Source organism: Thunnus albacares, chromosome 1, assembly GCF_914725855.1.
Source record: "Thunnus albacares chromosome 1, fThuAlb1.1, whole genome shotgun sequence".
NCBI lineage: Eukaryota > Metazoa > Chordata > Actinopteri > Scombriformes > Scombridae > Thunnus > Thunnus albacares.
The window spans coordinates 9,483,237-9,498,496 of NC_058106.1; the positions used below are offsets into that span (position 1 = coordinate 9,483,237).

The 15,260-nt window shown below is 39.8% G+C and overlaps 1 protein-coding gene across 9 annotated transcripts in view; it reads right to left on the minus strand.

The window, feature by feature from the left end:
• Window positions 1–306: 306 nt before the first annotated feature.
• The window catches only part of LOC122995206 (A-kinase anchor protein 13), a 110,545-nt gene continuing 95,591 nt past the window's right edge, over window positions 307–15,260 (minus strand). For 4 of the 9 annotated variants that reach the window (XM_044370928.1, XM_044370779.1, XM_044370531.1 and 1 more), the window contains 10 exons: window positions 14,224–14,306; window positions 13,863–14,051; window positions 11,476–11,622; window positions 9,697–9,770; window positions 8,785–8,829; window positions 7,554–7,604; window positions 7,037–7,309; window positions 5,745–5,927; window positions 5,064–5,361; window positions 307–3,372 (listed from right to left, as the gene is read on the minus strand). In XM_044370928.1, coding sequence (XP_044226863.1) covers window positions 3,320–3,372; window positions 5,064–5,361; window positions 5,745–5,927; window positions 7,037–7,309; window positions 7,554–7,604; window positions 8,785–8,829; window positions 9,697–9,770; window positions 11,476–11,622; window positions 13,863–14,051; window positions 14,224–14,306 — 1,396 coding nt within the window. In that variant the 3' untranslated portion in view covers window positions 307–3,319. The remainder of the gene's footprint in view (window positions 3,373–5,063; window positions 5,362–5,744; window positions 5,928–7,036; window positions 7,310–7,553; window positions 7,605–8,784; window positions 8,830–9,696; window positions 9,771–11,475; window positions 11,623–13,862; window positions 14,052–14,223; window positions 14,307–15,260) is intronic. The other 5 variants (XM_044370855.1, XM_044370368.1, XM_044370457.1 and 2 more) reach the window with 4 other exon arrangements.

The window sequence follows — 15,260 nt, forward strand, 5'->3', positions numbered from 1 at the left end:
ATACAAAATGCTTTTATATGAAGTATTTAAATTATTAACTGTTCCTGATTTTCCAAAACAGAAAACTGAAGTTTATATATTTCAAATTTAATTCAATGTCATTTCCATTTTTTTGTCTTTCAAACTCACAACTCTACTGTAACCATATTCCACCATTTATCGATATAGGTGTGGTGAATATGAAAAAAAAAACACATTTTATTATATTCATGATGAATCCATCATGTCATGAACTTTGTCATGTTGCAGGTAATTTGTGCAGCAGCTTGTTTGAGAAACACGGCGAGAGCAAGAACACACAAAATGTCCATTATGATTTTTTTTTATTATGAGAGAAATATGACTTTACATTGTTCGTCACCCAATGGGTGAGAATAAAACATAAATAAAACATTATTACAAAATGCTGCAATAAATCACAAAAGAAACAATTATTTTTTTTACATTTGATTTGTTTTATACATAAATCATATTTACACATTTGTCTTTGCCCTTTTTTTTTTACATAATTGAGAATGAAACAATCCTGTACCATTTTCATGATACAAACATTTCCTTCGTTTGAAAGCAGAGGTATAAAAGCTCTTCCCTCTCTCCTGAGAAGATGCTGGGTTCTACTCTAGTGCATTTCATCGTTAAGATTTAAGGCTACGCAGGGTTCACCTGATGGACACACTCGTCATGTGGACAGGCCTATCATGATCGGGAAGGGAGTTCATTTTCTTGACTCGCGTCTGCTGATTGTCCCTTACAGAGAGAGGTTTGTGGTTCTGCCCTGTCGCTCCCTCAAACCGTTTTTTCCATATTAAAGCTGCTGCTGCCGACTGGTTTCACTGAATAACCAATTACAGTCTCTGACAACTTATTTGTTTCTGCAGTCAATTACAAATGCCGTGGGGAAAATGTCACAGAGTATGAGAACCCACGCTCATCACATTATCTCTGTACGGCAATGACCTGCTGAGAAAAAACTCAATTTTTCACAGCAGGGATAATATATATATATATATATATATATATATATATATATTTTAAAAAGGAAATTAAAAAATAGTTTCATACTTTCTAGTTGTTGTTGTGTGAGGGAGTGAATTAATTTAGTCATAGGTGCAGTGCTCCCTAGTGGTCAAAACACACCTAAAGCAATAGAGAGAAAAAAAGCAAATTCCTCTCTGTTTCTTTGACAGGATTACACTGAAGCCATAAACAAAAGACATGAAGCAACTAATTGGCTGGTTCTGTAAGCCTCTTACAAGACACACTATAATAAACCAGCCTGGACATCAAGTCAAATCCTCAACACAGACGGCAAGTTAACAAACAAGCACTTAAACATGAGACAAAAGAGGCAGCAAGGAAGCAGTTCAGTGACGCTGCTCTGTAATTCATCAGGAAAGGGCTTTTTTTTTTTAACTTCCTCTGTTTGTTTCCTACCTGTCCAGCAGGTAGAGTTGTGGCCTTAGTGGGAATAAACCACAGGCTTGAAAAATGAAGACAGGTCACGCTGCAAACATATAAAAGTTACCTGCCACACTAACAATCTGGAACCGCAGCATCTTTGATGTGATTCAACACATCATGAACAATCTTGCTTTGGATCATTGTTGCTTTTCATGAGCGTCAGTGCCCTTGATTAAAAAACTGGAAACAAAGATCCCCTTGATTGATATCTCACACTGATAACAAAGAAAAAAAACCGCACCAACACATTACGACCAAAGTGCTTAACAAAATTGAAGAATGTTGATTAATTTGAAATAATCAGATACTCAGGCAGTACCTGCTGTGCAGGTTTTGTCATTAAGCATCTAAACAGGGACACGTAACGTTATTTGGTGTTTTTAGTTAATGTCCTTTCTCATTTTCTCTAACCAGCTGCTTTGTCCCTAAATTAACAGCCTCCATTTCCAAAAACCATCAGCCGTGTTCGTTTACCGCGTCTGTTATCTGAAATGAAAGAGGGAGGTTGAAAGGGAAAGCTGAACTCTTTACTACACAGAAGCCATTAGTATGCTACCTGCAGAGTTACATGCAATTAAAAAACGAAGGAAAGCCTCGCTCAGATGAACGATGAGGGCTGCATAAAAGCCCAGTGACAGGCAGATAAAGCGAGGATCAAACTAATATCCAGCCAAGGCTTTAAAACACACTAAAGGATATGAATTGAGCCATTAGACACAGGCAGATATGTCTCAATCTTTTCATTACTGTTGAATCTGGAAAATAGGCACGCACATTTTGAAGAGTTTCACTCTAAAATTGAGATATCCATAATTCAGATAAATTTAAAACATAGCCAAGAAACATGATTGATGGCAAGTCGTTACACAAGATTACTGAACTTATCATGTGCCAGTTCCATTTTGCTTACAAACTGGAGACTAAATTAGTGGACATAATCACATCTGCTTTTCAAATGGTGAGTGAAGGAATGTCTGGCTATGATTTATTCTGATGTGAATATGTGCAGTAGCGTTTTGGATTGAAACGCTGGAACAAAAACTGACAACACTTGACTTTTTTGATTAGGAAATGTTAATAGGACACTTCTGCTTTGGCAGATTTTCTTTTGTGGTTTCATTCTTCTATTAATTGTCAATGAAAATGCTTCCGAGTGAGGAGTTTCCAGTGCCACATGGAGCTTGTTGACATTTGTATCTGTTTCAAAGTAGCGTTTGGATATATGTGTGTGTGTGTGTGTGTGTGTGTGTGTGTGTGTGTGTGTGTGTGTGTGGTCACATGGGCAGGACACTGCATCTGTAAATTAACATATTTCTGGTTGAAACAGTCTGTTTGTGTGGGACAGACTGCTGAAAAGGGAGCTAGTTGGGGCCATAACAAACATGGAGACAGAGAGGCAGTGAAGCCCGTGACATACTTAGTAGAGCCTGTGAGGCAATCCGCTGTGAAATGCTTTCAATTTGATACTGAGCTGTCAGAAATGTAAGATTCTTCAAAATGAAGAAATTCTAACCACATCTTTGGAAAAGGAAACATTGTTTTTGGACAGTGAATACCCCAGAGTGCACCGTCATTCAACATTCCCAATTTTTATGAAGTGCAAGCATGCCTACTTGCACACCAAAACAGAGCCACTGAAAATCTATTTTCCAGAAAACTAAAAGCAGTGGTGATATTTTGAACTGAACATACATTTTTTTTTGTCATTTTTCTTGCATGTAATGTTAAATCGCTCTACGTTACGATCATCTAGCTAAAAGTCTTTTTTATTGTGTTACTACTTGGCAGTAACACAGTCCTCTGGATGTCAGAGCGGCGTGATGGGTTAGAGAGGAGGAGAGTAGAGGAGCCACTTCTCTCAGCAGAAGAAGATCTCTCCATCCAGAGGAGGCTCTGGGAGGTGCGGGGGGTCTGGCAGGAGAGAGAGAGGAGAGAAGAGTCAGCGTCACTGTAAGAAGAGATTGCTGATTCGTTGTAACATTTATTTTCTAAGCGGGTTTAGTGAGCAGAATCAGACTGGATGGTGCCACCGTTGAGATCCTCTGAAGAATTGACAAAAGCTTCATCGTGAGCAGAGGGAACATCTATACATTTCATGTCAGTATCAAATCATATTTGTACATCCTGTATTATATACAGTAACTTTGTACTTCTACTGGACAACAGTTCAGAGGGAAATATTTGACTTTTTCCTCCACTACATTTAGTTGTCAGCTATAGTAACTAGTTGCTTTGTAAATTTGGATTTACATATAGTACATATGATGAGTTTATAAAACATGTTACGTTGTTATAGATTTCACTACCTAACAGTATGTAAAACAGTTCAAATGAGCTTCACTTTTAATGAACTATAACTATGAGGCTTCAGAGTCACAGGACTCAAGAAAATGTGTTAAGACCCAGCTGAGACGGCTGCACAGCGAAGAGTGAAGCTACAGCAGAGTAAACTGTGGCAGAAATAAAGAAGCGTTACGACGCAAACTGGCACTCATAGGCTACATTTCTTTAAAATACGTACATCACTGGAGTGCACAACCATAATAAGCCAAATAATATATTGTTGAAGATGAGGGCCAGTGTCATTTAATAACAAGACTATGATTAGTGATATCTCTCTCTGTGTCTTCTGAGGATAAAGATGGTTTCACTGAAAATTCAGTAATGATTTCATGAGTTTTATCTGGCTGGTTCAGAAAAAAAAAACATTTGGTCCTGATGTAGAACAACCTAAAACATGACATGTTCATTGCCCACAGCTGCAAGGATTTGTGCTTAAAAGTGAATCCTGTATTCAAATTGATAAACTAGCATTTTTTAAAAGCAGTAACACCTGCAGGACTTCTGTCTCCCCCTTCTGGCAGTGAGAGTAAACAGTAGTTACCTGGATGTAACTCCAGTTCTATGAATACATGCGTGAGCCGGTCCTGCGGCCAGCGGCTCCTCACAGTTACGAAAACGTCAGAGCAAATTTCCAAATAGCCGATATTTGGATAAACTGACCACATATTTGGAATCTAAATGGTTACTTGCTCGTGGCATATTAACAGCTCTAGAGCTAAAATGACTACAGCTTTTATCCACAGGAGAGACAGCATAGCCAGTATGTCAGTATGGGTCGGGATGCCCCAACATGACGTGATTTCCCCGGCAAATCTGAGAGGAAACCAATCATTGCTTGTTGATGTAAAAGGCATCACTACTGATGTGCCAGTGCAGGAATGTCATACCAGACACCAGATTAAAAACTCGCTGTGAGATACAGAGAGATTTACCCGGCGGTGATAGTCTTAATCAGCATTGTGTGAACTCTTTTGGCAAGGGCTTGTAACGGACTTTCATTTATATGTAAAAGTCCTGCACCACAGCTTTAAAGATCACTTAATCTTTTTCTATCCCCCTCTTATATTCATTCATTTATATCTTCCATCCACATATCTACCTATCAGATCGCTCCTTCAAATGTCATGCCTCTGATCTTATGTGTCCTTGACTAAAAAAAAAAAAAAAATACTAAACCCCAACCTGCTGACTCACTGTGTGGCAGTGAATAATTAAACTAAATGTAAATCCGTCCACCCCTACCCTTCACCATGCTCTACCTGCAGTTTGTGTGCTCCCTCCTTTGCCCTTCTTCTTCTTCTTCTCCTTGCTGTCTTTGTTCTTGTTCTTGGCCAGCTGCAGCAGGCTCTTTGAGATCTGGTTGTTAGCTTCACTGCCCTTCAGGTTGGGGTTAGTGGAAGATGAGGTAAAGGGATTGAGGCCTTTCCCTTTAGGCTTTGACTTCTGGGGCTGCATCCTCGGAAGGGAGGAGGAAGAGGAGGAGGAGAGCTCCAGCGGGTCCAGCTCCAGAGACTGGGAGCTGCCGGGGAACTCATCAGACGTCGTGGAGGGAGTCCGCTGAAAGTAAAGGAGGGAGGTCAGACAGATGTAATAGCACAGATGTTGTAAAAGCTAGCCTTGAATTTAAGATATTTCCAGTAAAGAGTCTAACATGAAAAAAAGTTTATCTGCATATACAGCTGGTGGCATAAAAACCTGTAAGTATAATTCTGCTGTTTGGAGTACAATGAAGCATTGTTTGCAAGTTACTACGCCGCAAAGAGCTTTTTAAAATTCACTTTCAAGAGCACCCAGGTTCAAGCACCCGACGTAAGCATCCATAAACATCACTCCTACTGAAGAGTCATTGAGCGAAACACTGATTCCCTCGCAGCTCAGTGAGTGTCACAGCATGTTATCATTTTTATCACTGTTATGATTTTTAAGGCGTCCCCGCTCACCTCAGCCAGACGGAGCTCCTCCATCTTGTCGAGCTGCCGCTGCACAGCCTCCCTGTCCCTCTCCAGTTTCCTCTGGGCGTCTCTGAGCCTCTCCAAGTCTTTCTGGTACTCCTCCTTCCTGCTCTGCAGCTCCTGCTTCTCCTCCTCCAGCTCCATGTGCTGTTTTGATATTTCCTCCTCCTGCAGTGGTTGGCAGGTACATTGATTGATTTATTGAAATGTTACAATACACAATGATACAATCATCATCGTTAATATTGTGCACAATGAGTGTGTTCAGACCATTGGGACTGCGATTTCTGTTCGATATTTAAAGATAAGTAAACTAGAAATAGTATTGAGCGATATGGTGATTTATGCTGTACTGTGAATAGAAATGTTTCTACTGTCAGAAACTTTGCCGGATCATTTCTACTGTGGTAGCTGTTCCTTAATATCTCTGGTTGAAAACAAGTTTCCCATGTCAAGAAAAGAACACACAAAAAAAGAGGAACTAGGCAGTCCAGACTTCACCAGTGTTGGGTGAATAATTTAGTGTCAGCTCACATGTCTGTCTATACTATTAGTGAGCCTCTTTTTATGAAAATCAACAACTAAACAGAGACTGTAGCCTAGACGGTGTCTGCCTTTTGCTTTTCAGCAAATTGCAAACCATCCTCTCAAGCTATACACCCTATTTAAGCTTAGTAAACTATCTTTAAACTAAATCTTTAGCCAGTAAGTGACCTCTCTCTGACACTACTGCTATTTCTTTGCATCCTCAGTTTTAATTTGACCTTACAGCTTCGATCTTTGGGAAAGTAAACTTAAAAGACAGACTGGAAAAATTGTGAACCTATCTTAAAACAATAGTCAGGTGTCCAACATGGGTTTTTGTGGGAATTCTGTGCTAAACAGACTGTAAATGTAACTCACTTGATTTAACTTACTGCTGAAGACTCATTAACTTTGGAATATACAGGACTAGGACTGTGGAGTTTGTCCCCCATCACACCAATATGAACAGGAGGAATGATTACAGCACACAGAAATGTCAGAAAAGTATTTTTTTGAGACACTTAAAAATATGTGAACATATTTTTAAGGGCTTTCCAGTCAGAGGTGTATATTTGAAGGTTTATATTTGAAGGTTTCCTGCACAAGGCTACATTGTTATTTATCAGGTTAAATACAGTACAAGGTAAATTACTGTAAAATCACCCCTCAAGGTTGGTAAGGAATTATATCAAAATTGTCTTTCATAGAAAGACATTCTTAATAGACAGAACTGGTAAAAAATGATGCAACGATACCTGTATGTGCACCAGCACCTCCTTTTCAGCCAGCTGCTGTTCTCTGAACTCCCACTCCTTCTCCCTTCTCCTCCTCTCCTCAGCATGAGCTGACTGCTGTCTCTGCAGGGATGCCAGTTCTTGCCGCTGCTTCTCCAGGCTGCGCTGCTTCTCCTGTTCAATCAGAGAACTGGGCCGCGAAGACGGTCGTGATAAAGACGTGCAGGAGGACGAGCGCTCGTTCAGGGCCTGCCGCTGGTCCTCTATGAAACTGTCCTGCTGAACCACCACTGCCTGGGACAGACAGAAGCAGAGCCACAGCTCAGACACATCGCTCTTGGTGTTGTGTGTTATTTGGCCTTGTCTTCAAGATATTCTTTTGTCTGTCTGTTTGGCTATGTTCACACTGCAGTACAGAGTATCTCATTTCATATTTTTCCCCTTTTGGTTTCAAACAAGAAGTTCTAAGTTTCACAAAGTTGCATCATTTCAACTCTGATCTGGAGCACATGGATGTATTGTGTGGAGGCCATCTTACCTGTAGAGTGCTGAGCAGGAGATGCAGATTGGAGACACTGTTCAGGACCTGCTGTTGGAAAAGAGAGACCACTGATCATCATATAACCTCAAAACATACTGGACTCTACTGGACAAACAGTCTGTTTGTTGTTGCCTTGCTTATCGCTGCACTTGACTTCCCTTGTTAAAGCACACAGTGGATGGAGGTAGTGCTTCTCTTTAAATGTGCCTTTTTCTTTTAATAGGCACTATCATCAGATTTCATGTAACATGAATTTATCAGTAGACTCTTACACAAACTTAGACAAAAGCAACATTAAACCATAAAACTTGAGTTTACAGTGATGTGACCTTTTCTCTATTCAAAGACTGAAAAAAAAGGCAAGAACACAGAGCTTTCAGCTGCCACAAATGTTAACTAGGACACAAAATGCTCCAATTAATGTTCCCTGGGAACTGCACAAAAAAGCATTTATAATACAGCACATCTGCAGAAAGTGCTGTGGCATTGAATAGAGATATAGCATGGCATCCATAGCAGTCTGTACAAGAAATATGGGAAAATAAATCACCAAATGGTACAGCACCAGCATCTCATGCAGGTAGCTGTTTAATATTCTTACTTATACCTTATATTTAGTTCAGTTAACTGGAACTATGTTTGACCAGTTTATGCAAATCAGACATACAGAACTTCTTAATAAGTTGATAACAGACAGTTTGTTTTTACAGCTCTTTTGTCTGAAAACAGCTGCCAGCTGTGGCTGAAAACAATGCTATAATGACAGTCAAATTAACCAAAACAGCTCAGTTGTGGGCCAGAAAACAATGGGCTGAAAGTTGCTCTGTAAAGCGTTTTAGTTGCTTTAATGACAGAAATCACATCAATTTAATGCTGCATTTACCTCTGCTGTTTTTCAGCTATTCACAAAGTGTTATGGGTGGTTTTTAGAATATAACTGTGGCATTTATGTGGTTTTATAGTCTACATTGTACTCCTGGCTTCTGCAGCTTTTGCTATCAGTTTGAGCATTTTTTGGGTTTTTATTCTTTATTAACGTGTTTTGAGTAATGCTACTAACATCTAATAGCGCAAATACCAACATCTACAAGACTACTCCTACCCTGCTACTGCTGTTATTACAGATAAAGCCATAATGCTGGTAGCAATGATGTTAACACAGAGCTGAGACAGTTTCCATGTAAACAGCAGCTGTAATTGAATTAGTGACAGGAAGTCAGTCTGTTACCTCACTGTTCCTCTTCAGCAGCAGCAGCAGGTTGGCGTTTCCTCCCTGCACACAAACACACACTAAGTACTGTGCAATCAGAACACATGCGCACACCTGCTAGTGCGTCTCTGCATGTATGTTACTGTGTGTGTGTGTGTGTGTGTGTGTACAGTGGCTGTGTGAGTGGGTGTGCACATGTGGGTGTACTGTACGAATCTGGAACTGATTATGTAAGACCGGTACAGCAACACAACACTCCCGCAGCTTATGGGTTAAACATGTCAAACAAAGTTTACAAGAAAACTATAAAACTAATGTGAATATAGTAGAATACTGAATGCTTAAATAAGCTGTGTACTGTATATTTAATGATCATCCTGATTTCTGCACCCACTTCCTTCTTTTACTGCTCTCTCTCACCTCTGAAGTTTGGCTTCATGCCCAGGATGAAATGTTCATCAAGTGCTACTCTATTGTTCAGTTAGTTTAATTTAGAAGGAATGAAATGTTATCTAGTTGGTTTAAAGACAAAAAAAAACACGCTTATGCTTTTACAGCATATTACAGCACCTCTGCTCTACTAAAACATTCAAGAAACAATTATGTGGAGTCTAGCTGCTGGGTACAGGATCGATGACTGCAAAGGCTGGCATCCAGTGCAGAACTACAATAGCAGCACCAAAAGGCGGCCCGATCATTTTTATCCGCTATTGAATTCTTATGCAACGGATGGTCGCCATTAGCAACGGGACCTGGCATGAAGAGTCAAGAGGCTAATTTGCTAGAGGGAGAGAAGCTGCTAAATTAATCTTAATGGTATTGTTAATGTTGGAGGACAAATGCACCCCCACACATAGCCTCAGGTTCTCATTGAAGTATGGGGGCGTAGCAGCCTCTGAGTCAAGAATAATTGGCTGCTGAGATACTGACCTTCTTTAAAACACTGTCGGACTCCGTCCTGCGCAGATCACCCGTCGGATCCTCACTCTCGTCTTTGTCTCCACCTGACATGAAGGGGAAAACCACAAGAGAGGAAATGAAAGAGGCAGCAAAGAATCTGTGTTCAAGAACAGAGAATATGAGAACAGGGGCACAATGATATGGAAAATGTACAGTCTTATAATACTGCCACATATTGAAAACTGTGACATTTAATGTTTAGTGCACAGTGATAAAGATAATGATATAATAAGAATTTCATCAGTAAGTGGTATTTTCAGTTCTGCTCTTTTGCAGACATACAGTAACTGAAATCTGTCAACAGGTGTCAATTTATATTATGAGACCAGATGGGAAACTTTGCTGAACTCTGATTAGTATCAAAAGTAGCCAAGCAGATAATAGATAAGAGTCTGAGAGGCAGGTAGATTTGGGGGTACAGATTAACGCCTTCTTCTAATGTTTAAATTATTTTTTGAGAGGCGGGGTTACAATTGTTGGTTCGCATCAGCTACAGTGATCAGTCAAGAGGTGTGAGGGCTGCAGCCTCCAGTTGTTCATCACCAGGTCAGCTACCACCCACAAGAACAAAAATCAATGAGGTCTTCAGAGAAAATGTGTTTTTTGTTTTTACATAATGGATAGATTAACTGGTAAAAATCACACCTCCAGGTTAAAAGGATCTAATGTTATGAATTTTATGCATGCTGATGATAGTAATGCGTTTGTAAAATTCTACAAAATTTACTCTCAGCTCTTCAGTTCAGTGAAAAACACAACAGACTTACAAATAAGATGAGCAAGTTATTCATAGACCACATTAATGTTCCCCATCAGCTGGCAGACAAAAAGCTTTTGTTTGGGGAGACTAAATGTCCCGTAGCCATAAAGTCACAGGACTGATCCCCGCAAAACAAGTGATGTGTTCATCAACTGAACAACATCCACCTGTAGCTTTTCAACTGCTTAAATTAATCACAGCAGCTGCTGTTGCTGCTGAAGCTGCCTGCAGAGATCAACTTATAAAGAACTGCTGACTTAAAAGTTTTTTTGTTTTTTTTTTACTGTTTTTGTTGATAAATGTGGTACCTCATCTGGAATAATGGAAACCTGTTTTTGTATTCATTTATTTATATTACTATTATTTATGTTTTGTTTTCCTTTGCACTTGCATTTCCTTCCTCTTCCACACACACACACACACACACCACTTCACTCCTGCTAAGCCATCCTTTAACTTTTTAACCCAATTTAAACTGTCTGATGTAGTTTAGTTGATTCTTCAACTACTCAAAACTCATACTAGTTAGTGTTTATAATGTCATGTCAATGTTACAAATACTACACTGATAAAAATGTTCTATAATGCTATTTTTTTTACATCAGTTCTGGAGGTCCTGCTACTGATGTAGAGGTCTGGACCTCTTATGGCTCAATATCTGCCACACTATCAACAGAATGCCTCTATGAGCATACAAGCCTCCAGTTCAGACGTATTGCCCCGGGTCACGTCTCCCTCAGGAAGCATCAGCTCGGCTGTCCAAGTCCTTACCTAAAATGTTCTATCTATGCACTGAACAGGGGCATTGTGGGAGGTGCAGGGTGTGGTACCTTCTGTTATGTGACCATAAAAAGTCTGTTTTAGGATGAAAAAGTGATTTTACTTGTAGTTGTCTGGACCAGCAGGTAGGGGCTCAGTGTCTTTGAATGTTACAGGCGCCATCTCTCCATAAACAACATCAACAAGAACCCAGAGCAGCAGACACTTACTCTTACTGCTGTGCATCTGGTGACTGTCGAAGCCTCCGAAGGTCTCAGCCCGACGGGGCAAACACACGGGCCCCGCTCCTCCTCCCTCTTGGACGCTGGCCATCGCACCACCCAGGCTGCCGTTCACCAGCGCCTGTAACGTTTCCACTGTCACACACACACACACGTACACACAGAGAGGCAAACATCAATGTGCAGGTCAGTAAGAGAATTATCCTGGCTAACTGTGTTACAGTTCAGCTCTGCACTCACGAATCCTACCAGTCACCTCTGCTTTCAACCTGCTGCTGTTGCTTAGCAACTATTGACAATCTGTTTGAACCACAGAGCTTAAGTTTAAATATCTTTACCATCTAACATTATATGAACTCTACAGACCTCTACAGCACTGGTAGCCACATGCACTATGTAGATAGACTAGGCAGCACTGTGACCTTTCCAGTGAAAATAAGGAGAAATACAGCTGTAGCTGGTGGATGTAAACTCAGACTAAAACACAATAACCTCAGCAGAAGAAATTACATTACTGTTGCCAATTCATATATCAAATGAGGACAATTTTTGCCCAAGGCTATAAAAGGAAGAGGTGAAAAATACATTCTGTAATAGTGTGGCTAAATCTTTTGTGTTAGTTTCAAAAGTGAACACCATTATGGAAGTTTTCCTCAATACATCCAGCCTGCACTAGAGCTGCAATAATTCTTCACTGAATGTCAATTACTAAACCTGCAAACTATGATTCCCAGTATTTTGTGACCGACTAGACCTTTTCTTGGAACACTCACTGCCTGCAGCAGTACTCAGGAATCAATAAGAGCTAGCTGCATCTCTATGTATTTTCTCAGTCTTCCCTACATGTCCTGATGTCCTGTAGCTCATAGCTCTGACTGAATAGCACTGAAGAAAATGGCTAAATCTAATCTACCAAAAAGTGGTGTTAATATAATTACACAATACTGCAATGTATGTGACAACAATGTGCAGTGCTGATTTTCTGCACCTTCTTCAGTCAAAAATAGTTTCTATGTACCAGACCAGAAAATGATAAAATGTAAAAAAAAAAAAAAAAAAAAAAAAGTGTTCTGACTAAAAGTCTTGTTTTTCTCTTCCAATAACTTGAGATAATTTTACTTGTTTCCAGCACATATTTATTTTTATTCTTTATTTTTATTCGTTATATGATGAAATGAGGTAGAAAATGAAAAATCATTCCACTTCTTTCACAATCTAAAACAAACCCAATAAATAAAACAATCAGAGAAATAAAACACCTCAAATGGCTCTGGAACCAAGTGAAATTAATTTTTATGACTCAAGAAGACAATATACTGCGGCTTAAGAATACTACAAACACCAGCTTGAAATACTGAATTATTTTTCAGACAACAAAAAATGTCTATAAGCCATTAGAAAGTATGTTCAAATTTTGAGTTAACTTATTGTGCAGAGAATGTGGTGTGCTTTATGTCTCTCTCTCCCCTTTTTTCTCTCTCTTTGTCACAATATACAGTATCTCTCTCGGTTTGTGCTGCTTTATTCTCATACACATTTGATGAACAGGGCTGCAAAAGCACCAGACAGAGCTGGAATAAAATTCTAAAAACACACTCTGACTCCCTTTATGTTTTCTGTACACTCTCTTTAAATCAACCAAAAACACAAAGACTCTGTCCCTCAAACTTTTGCTCTCTTCAGGTCTGTTGACATACAGCTTCCAAGCCAATTACTTTTCAAAAGTCTCCAAATACGTGAACTATTAGGTGTGTTCTTATCTGGGCGAGTGTAATTAATAACATAAATGAGGTTCGGTCCAGTTTGGGTGTTCAGGAGCAGCATCCTGCTATTTTGCATGCTATGGCTTTCTGGGATACTTAAATGTAATAGAGCTATCAATAACATTTAGGTCCACCTTAACAAGTCAAAATGACTCCTTGTGAAAAAGCTTTATACACAAAGATTCCAAATACAGCTCGTTTAGGTGGTTTAGTTTAATGTCCCCCATTGATGGCACTGTGAAAAACAAGGTACATTTACAAGGCAATGGACCTTAGTGTTGTGAATGTCGTCTAAAATATTTCATGCTTTCATAGAACAAGAAAATTCTATCAGTAATATTCCAACAAATGTGAATACAACCACAACAGGTACCTTATATCTTATGTGTGGTACAGCTCTTGTGACAATTGTGGGAGTAGTCGGAAATGACAACATTTCAAAAAGTCAAGCTCTGATATGTCACCACAGACTAGCAGGATGGAAACTGAGTTGGGTACATCTGTCTGCCTCTCCTCTACCTACATTCTCTTCAGTTCTCTGGTACATGTTAAGAATGACAGATGAAAAACGCACATCACATACATTATAAGCCCTCTCTTTCTCTGGCTTACCTTCCTGCAGGGCATCCTTCATGATGGACGCCCCCCTGGGTGGCTCCAGGCTGCAGGCTGACCTGAAGAAAGGCTCAACCTGACGGCAGGCCTCCTCGCCTGAGTTCAAGCCCTCCCACATTCCCCTGAAGAGCCGCACCTTCTCCTCCAGAAGAGACATGATCTCTGTATCCTTCTGTCTCAACAGATCTGACCAACAGAGACAGGAGACATTAAAGGAGGAAGACAGTAAGGGAAACAGACAGAAAGGACACGAGAGAAAATGAAAAACACTGCATGTGAATATTGAAAAAAAATATTTTGTGGTAGTTGGACTTATCGCTGCTCTTTCTCTTACACACACAGTAAAAATGTCTCTCACCTCTCATCTCTTTGGCTTTAGTCTCCAGTTGTCTCTTGTCATCCTCTGTTTCACTGGGGATCCCTTCATCCTCATCCTTCTCCCTGTCCAACCAAGAAAAAAAAACCCATAAAAACAAAGATGATGTATTACATTTAGTAAATAATACAGGATAAAATATCATCAATATCTTCAACCATTGCTGAAACAATTGGATGATTAATGATTTAGTGACACAAAAATTAACCGCCAAGATCTTGATAATTTATTAATTACTAAAGTCACTTATCAGCGAAAAATGCACAAATATTTTGTGGTTTAAGCTTGTAAAATATGAAGATTTACTGAAAAGCTTTGGGTTTTGGACTGTTGCTCAGATAAATAATCTATCTGAAGATGTCATTTTAAAGCATTTTCACTGTTTTCTGGCATTTATAGACTAGACAGTTACTTAAAAAAACTAAAATATAAAATTCATTGATACTTTGCTCAGCCCTGTCTACAACCAATCATCATGTACAACATCAATACCACTTTAACTCTACAGGTTTTACAAACCCTAACACTGAAAGTATTAATGTTGTCCTGTACCCACTGACTACACTAAGGTAGATATTTGATGTATATGATGTTTTTGGTGGACAGCTGGAGCATCAGTAGAAAACGTTTTGTTCCGTTCCTGTCAATGGCTTGATCTCAATTTTTTTTTATTTTGACAGAAGTCAGACAGAGCAGAGAGAGAGAGAGAGAGAGAGAGAGAGGCAGAGAGAGAGAGAGAGAGAGAGAGAGAGAGAGAGAGAGAGAGAGAGAGAGAGGCCGAGTACTAAATCTCTCTCCTTCCCGCTGGCTGCAGTTGAATAATCCTCTGCTTATAGTGAGCTGCCCTTGAAGCCAATCCAGCATTAGACTGTCCCTGAGTACATCCCATCCCAGGTAGGGAAGTGCTAATCCCCCTGACAGCGCAGTGCTCTGTCACAGCTTACCGTATATTACTATCTAAAGGACTGGGCTGGGTCTAACTCCTGGGTTACAACCTAGATATACCGTAGGTGAACTCT